The sequence below is a fragment of the Chinchilla lanigera genome, unplaced genomic scaffold (assembly GCF_000276665.1).
Source record: "Chinchilla lanigera isolate Chin_1 unplaced genomic scaffold, ChiLan1.0 scaffold00036, whole genome shotgun sequence".
Taxonomy (NCBI): Eukaryota; Metazoa; Chordata; class Mammalia; order Rodentia; family Chinchillidae; genus Chinchilla; species Chinchilla lanigera.
In genome coordinates this window covers 1,958,426-1,965,484 of record NW_004955437.1, presented here as the reverse complement: position 1 = coordinate 1,965,484, position 7,059 = coordinate 1,958,426, and the positions used below count along the sequence as shown (strand labels likewise).

General features: G+C 60.8%; 1 protein-coding gene across 6 annotated transcripts in view; it reads right to left on the bottom strand.

Annotated features, from left to right (window-relative positions):
- Syngap1 (synaptic Ras GTPase activating protein 1) overlaps positions 1 to 7,059 on the bottom strand; it is a gene marked incomplete in the record, with an annotated part of 30,446 nt that overhangs the window by 15,520 nt on the left and 7,867 nt on the right. For all 6 annotated transcript variants that reach the window (XM_013516981.1, XM_013516982.1, XM_013516983.1 and 3 more), the window contains 4 exon segments: positions 579 to 677; positions 854 to 1,007; positions 2,720 to 2,841; positions 3,218 to 3,309. In XM_013516981.1, coding sequence (XP_013372435.1) covers positions 579 to 677; positions 854 to 1,007; positions 2,720 to 2,841; positions 3,218 to 3,309 — 467 coding nt within the window.

Genomic DNA, 7,059 nt, shown 5'->3' with positions numbered 1-7,059 from the left:
AGAAGAGAAGAGAAAAAGCACAGTGAGAAACAAGAGTTCCCCTGGAGGAGGGTGACTGGAGCTACAAACCTGCTAGAAACTGGAATACAGACACTGTCTGACAGAACTGGGAGCATTTCCCCTGGGAAACAGATGCCTCGAAAAAATCCAAATGTGTAGTATCTCTGTGCCATAGTGGGAGAGAGCATCTTGTCCAAACTCATTCCCACCAGTGTGAGAGAGCGGACACCGAGGTACAGAGACTGCCTAACTGAACTCTGGGTGTCCCACAAGCAGGGGCCAGGGGAGCACCTGGCAGGTACGAGAGGGGAACACCTGCCCGCCTGCCCGCCAGGGAGCTGGGCGTCATTTCGCGGTCGGGCTTTCCACGGTAGGGAAACAGACCGTGAGGCAGGATGCAAACAATATGAAAAGAAAGAGAAAAAGAAATGAAGGATTCAGAAGACGGTCACCCCACTCACTCAGGTCCCCTCCACTTCGGTGCCCTTCTCCCCAAAGCTCCCCTCCTTTAGCCCACCACTAGGCCCCCCACTTCCCTTGCGGCTCATCCTCTGCCACGGCCCCTTCACCCCCGGTACCTTGTTGGGTTTTACTGCCCGTTGTAGATTCTCGATCCATTTGTCCCTTTCAGCTGCAGACCGACAGGCAAAGCACTTGGTTCCTGATGATGTCGTCACCTAGAGCAGGTGTGTGGGGTTGAGGGACAGGACTCCAAGGACGGGACTCTCCCCATCCCTCCCTGCTGCTCTAACCTAGGCCAGGGCACTTCCGTCTCCTTCGCACCCCCACCTGTGCTGGTTCCTCTAGGTCATGCTCCCTGCCCTCCACCATCCCTGCCCGGGAGACCCAGTACCTCAAAACAGAACTCCTGGCCCAGGATGGAGCTGTGCACTGGCTTGATAATGGAGTCTTCATCCAAGTTGAGCTCCAGGGCCTCCGCTGCACTGCTAGGGCTCAGCAAGGACTCGTGGGAGTGCGACTCCTTGAAGCTCTGCATCAGCCGGGCCCTGGCAGGTGGGGTGGCAGGGAGGGTCAGGACCCCCGTTCTCTTTACATACTCGGAGCGCTGCCTCACTGATCTTGCTCTGAACAGACTCAGATAAGCTCCCCTGACCCCCTTCGCAAGCACACAGACTCACAGGAAGAAAGCCCACCTCTCTGGGGAAGGCCACGAGAGATCTGAATGAAACCAGAACACTTTAAGAAACTCCTAAGCCGGGTGTGGTGGCGCACTCCTGTAATTCCAGGACTTGGGAGGCTGAGGCAGGAGGATCGTTGTGAGTTTGAGACCTGCCTGGGCTACAAAGTGAGCTTAAGACCAGCCTGAACTGCATAGCAAGACCCTGTCTCAAAAAGACCAAAAAACAACAACAACAACAAAAAACACTCCTCACCCTAGTCAACCCTAAGGGATTGTGAAGCCTAGGCACGCTAGAGTATCTCAGTCCAGAAATAGACCGTGGCAGAAAGGGACAGTGAGCGAAAGAAAACAAGGTGGGCCTGGGACACTTCTAGGTAGGACCTGCAGGTGACCCCAGAAATCAGAGGCCACAGCACAAGGGGAAGCACGGGAGAGAAGCAGTGGCCCGGATGATGAAACACCTGTCTGACCTCCACGTGGCACCCAAGGAGCACCTAAAACCCTTTAAGATTCCAGCTGCGAATCAATGAAAACAGAACAGACAAGCTGCAGCGGAACCAGGGCGGAGAGTGAGGGAAAAGCACAAGAAGTAAGGAAAGCTGGGGGCAGGACTGGGCCAGCTGGGCAGGAAGTGGAAAGCCGGAGTGAAGCCGGTGCTGCCGAGGGAGGGGACCAGAGGGCCTCGGGAGAGGACGGATAACGGCTGGGCAAGGAACGAGCCGGACAGGAGCAGAGCAGGAAAGGAGCGGGCTAGGGGCCGCGGAGTAGCGAGCAGGAGGGAGCGGGAGGGGGAGCTCGGGTGTGGGAGCCTCCATGGAGTTATTTATAGCAGCTCCGTCATCACAGGCTCTGGCTGCCGTCAGCGCCACGCTCCCCCGGCCCCCGCCCCCGCGGCCAGGAATACCATGCCCTCGCCCCTCCCCCCGCGGCCCCAAATCCTGCTCAGGGACCTGGGGGGGCAGGGAAAGGTGTGACTCACCTCATCCCAACCTCTGCACCTGCCCGATCCCGGGGGCGGCCAGACGTGGGGGGAAGGGAGGACAGGGTTCTCCCAGGGGAGTGCCGGGGCAAAGGGGACACCCAGAGAGGGACCCGCACAGGCAGATGCCAGGGACACAGAGCCGGAGGTCTCCTTCAGCCAGCCTCAGGGGCGGCACCCCTATTCTCCGAGGGCTGCTACTTCTGCTGCCAGTCTGTGGGTCACCCTGCACAGCTGTCCCTGCAGCCCCTTTCTCCGTCCTGCTCTGCACTGCCCCTTAGGGGTGAGGCCCCTCAGCCCTAACCTTCATCTGTTCACATGGGCCGTCCCCAGCCCTCCTCCAGCCTGCTGCCCCCATGCCTCTGCCCTCCTGTCCCTTCCACCGGCCCCACTGCCCCTTGCCTCCGGTGCCGAACACGTCCCCTCCCCGCCTCCTCCGGCCCTGTGCAGCTCCCTTGATCCTGGGCTGCAGTGCGTCCATGCCCTGCCTGCCTCGGTGGTCCTCGCTGCACCCAGCCTCCAGCTGGCTCTTCCCCCTCGGTCACCCCGACCCGCGGCACCCGGCTCCTCTCGTAGGCTCCACCCCCGCCCCCACCTACCGGTCATGGTCAGCACTTCGGAAGCGAGGCAGGATCTGGCGAAAGCTGCTGGTCCGGTCAAGTTTAGGTTGTGACTTCGTGCGTTTGATGGAGCTTTTCAGCCTTCGGCTCAGGAAGCCTTGCTGGGGGTGACAATGGGCGCGGGGTGGGTTGGGGCAGGGTCACTTCTACCCGCTCAGCCCTCAGCGGGGAGTCCTGGCAGGAGGTGGCAGGGCGGGCAGGAAAGGGGAGAGGAGCCCTGACACCAGTGTGTCTTCTTGCTCCCACGGGTGCGGCGCAAGCAAACACACAAACACACACACAGCTTGGAGAAGGTGGGAGGGCGGGTCTGAGAGGCGGGGGGTAGAGCCAAGAAGGGGGAGGCCAGAGGGGAGGGGACACGCGCGCAGGCACACAGTCCTGCCCTCCGGCCGCTTCCTCAGAAGCCCGCGGCTCCAGCTGGGGCTGGCGGGGAGGAGGCCCAGCTGAGCACATCTGGCAGCGCTTCCATTCACTCACCGAGGGCCGGAAGGGCGCAGCGGGGGCGGCCTCCATGCTGTACTGCTTCCCCCCTGGGACACTCTTCCTCCTCGAGCGACCCAAGTGGTATTCTGGAGGGGAGGAGAGGGCCCCGGAGGGAAGTTGGGGAGAGGGCGCCCCCGGCACGGGGAGCTGTCGGCCCAGGTTTCGCCCTGGCCCCGGAGCACTGCCCACCTCCCTCGGCCCTCGGCGCCGGCCTCACCTACCCCCCGGAAAGCAGCAGGAAGAGCAGCGGCGGCGGAGAGGCTGGCGGCGGGAAGGAGGGGGCAAGGAACCCGAGCCCGAGCCCCCAGAGGGGGACGGAGTGGGAGGCCTTAAGCCCATGACTGAGGGTGCAGTCAGCAGGGGTGCATGGCCAAGGGGGTCAGGGGAACCCGGGAGTAAGGACGGGAGGCTAGGGCCCGTGCCCACCCCCAGAAGGCTGGCTGGGGGAAAGCTGGGTTAAAGGTCATTGCCTGCAGGCAGGCTCTGCTCTGCTGCCCGCTGGGGACATCCTCCCCCTGCCTGCACCTCCCGGAACCCCCGTAGGTCTGGAGGCCGACCCCGGGTTGCCTCCCATGACCCCCTCCTGGGCTGGAGGGGGAGCCCCTAGAAGGCACCCAGGAGGGGTGGCAGGGCAGAAAACGGGGGCCAGAAAATCCAAGGAAGGGGCAGACAGGGGGAGGGGAGAAGGAGCCGGTTCCACGTGCACTGCAGTGGCACGGACTCAGAAGGGAACGGGCGAAAAGGGGGAGCAAAGAACGCGGGGGAGTGGGCAGGGAGTGGGCAGGATGGGCAGTGGGGGTTCTGGGGACTCCTCAAGTAAGGGTGGAAGAGGAGGGGAGGGAAGGTGAATGCGGCTGAGACTCAGCCTGCCAAGAGCCTGGAGGGATGGCAGCTCCGAGGAGGGAAGCTGAGGCTCTGCTGCCAGGGAATTTGGAGGGGCTGAAGGGGCTGGAGGAGAATGAAAGTGGGGGGATGCCAAGCTCCGGCTCCAGCTCCAGAATGGCTGCCCAGGCCTGGGCTCCCCCCTCAGCCCCACAGTCACCACTGCAGCCAATGGGGGGGCAGGTGCTGCATCAGGGGCGGGGCCACCATCTCCACGGCAACAAGAAGCTACAGGCTGGAGGGGGGGTGGACCGGAAGAGCTGCCTGTTAACCCTCTAGGTTCCAGAACAGAACCACGGAGGGCCATACTGCATTTTCACTGTACACTTCCAGAGTTGCAAATTCCCCTAGAATCAGTCCCCGGCTTCCCTTCACCTGCGAAACCCAGGTATCAGCGTCACACACAAAAATCCGGATCTCAGGGCACAAGAACCCTAGCAGTCACCCAGGAACACGTGTAGACAGCACAGAAACACACGGAGCTGTGCGGTACAGTATATCAAGACCACAACACAGAAATGAAACGAGGATCTCCATGCTTATGAGACATACACAGCCGGAGATACAGCTCAGCGGCATAAGTGCCTGCCTGGCAAACACAAGGTCCTGAGTTCAATTCCCGATACCAAAAAAAAAAAAAACCAAAAAAAAAACCAGACATACACACAACCACCAGACCCGGAGATACCGGGGAATCCAGAGACCTTAAGGCCCACACATCTCACACGCTTAGACACGGACAGCCACACGAGGGCTGCTGGTGTGGACTGATGGCCTGAGCCTCTCAAGCAGTTATGTGGACAGCACGCTGCAGAAATGGACGCCTAGCTCCGAAGGCACACGCGTGTCCCCACGCAGGGAAATGCCAGTTTACCAAGAGATGTGTGCCTGGTACACCATGCCGTGATCCCACACAACCTTCTTCCCGTTGCCAAAAGCACAAACAGCCTCCATTCACAAGAAGACTACAACCACATCCACCCTGTCTTGGGACAACCCATTTTTCACCCTGGCCCTTCCCAGTCTCCAACACCAACACCCGGGCTTGCTACCAAGGAGCAAATGGGTTATTCCTCTATTACAGGCTAAGAAGCGACTCCAAGGGTGCAGGACATCTCTTTCCCAGACACATTTCTCTGCGCTATGGCTATGGCTGCCTCTCCCTCACTTCAGGCTCAGCCATCATTTTCACACACTAGCTCCCCTAAGAAAGGCGTAAAGTCTAACTTTCCATCCACTAAAACTCTGCTCTGGAACCAAAGCATGAATAGAAGGAAAAAGAATCTGCTAATTGGCTTCCTCAGTTCTTGGAAGTAATATAACCTCACACACAGCCCCAGGAGCCAAGGTCTGTGAACTCACACAGGTACATGGAAGCTGCACACACATGCTTACAAACACTCTCACCGCTGCAGGGGAAAGAATAGCAGACACACAGAAGGGGGGGCAGAGTGACAGAAACACAGGACATCCTGTTATTAGTGGTGCACGCAGTGACATGTACAGGGAACACAGCACACAACCGTGTATGCACACAGAGCAAACCTGAAAAGCACACACTGCCAGGCTGGGTCTATGTCCCATCCCTGCACGATGTATACACGCAAGCACACGCATCACAGCCTCCTACACAGACCCGTAACACAGGCATTGTGCACACACCCACACATGTACACACCCTGTATACACAATTGCACTCACACACACAGAACAAGGACTTGGACTCCCGCCCCAGCGACGTCTCTAATCTTGCCCACCCACAGCACCCCCGTGGCCTCCATTCCCCCAAACCCCTAGCCTTCCCTTTGGCCTTGCCCTCGCCACACGGCTGGCAGCTCTCAGGGCAGCAGGAGAAAGGCTGCCAGAGAAAGATAAGGAACAGGGTTGGAACGGGACCCGAGCGGTGGGGGGCGGCACGCGGGGACACGACCTCTAGGACCCTCTGAGGACCGTCCCTGCTGAGCCAGGCCTGCAGTGAGCCGTGGGCTTCCACGTGGCCTGGCCTCCCTGTCCTCCAGGCCCGTGAGCCCCGTGCCCTCTCCCATCCCCCTCCAGGCTCACCTGAGCAAGGCCTGCTGGCTCCTGCCCTGCCCTGGCCCCAGGCCCCGCTCCCAGCCCCTCTGCCCTCCTCTGAGTGTGGCTCTCTGCTCTCCCCCCTACTCCCCCTCTCAGCCTGCTCTCCCTGGCTGTCCTCTGCTCTGGAAGCTGCTCTCCCCTGCCCTCTCCCCACTCTTCCTCTGCACCCCACTCCTTCCCTCCTGAGCTTTTCTGTCCCCACTCCCAGTCCCAGGCCGGGCCGGGCTCACACCTGCCTTCCCAAAGGTGCTTCACACACCGCAAGAGTCCCGGGGGTACACACACTCTCTCCTCTGCCACAGCACACCACCCACATCCAGACACGCCCTGGACACCCATGCTGGGGCTGACACAGATCCTCAGGCCAGTGCTGGAACACACATGCAAAGACACACACCTGCCGGCAGGGACAGACACTGCTCATGCGGCTGGCCACACATTCCTACACACGGAGGCTCCTGGGAGGTGAGCCCCAGCCAGGGGCATGCACCTCAGGGTCAGAGGTGACATGGATCAGTATGGCCACGGGCTGCCCTACGAGCCAGTACCTGGCCCAACAAGACCCTTAGGCAGAGGCAGAATAAGACAGGACACGCTTGCACACGACTCACTGCACATGTGTGCAAAAGGAACTGGGCCCTGTACAGTGCACATGGCACCGACACACAGGGGACGCGCGCAGGGACACGAACACACGCAAACACACGGGCTGCCCCCTCCATCGGGGACCCTGAGACCCCACACACCGCCGCCCCCGCGCGCTCGCAACCCTGCCCCCACGAGGCCGTGCGGACCCCCGACCTCCGATGCCCCCCTCCGGTTACCATAACTCCCCCCACTCGGAAGATGCAGCGAGAACATGCGGAGGGAGCAGCTGC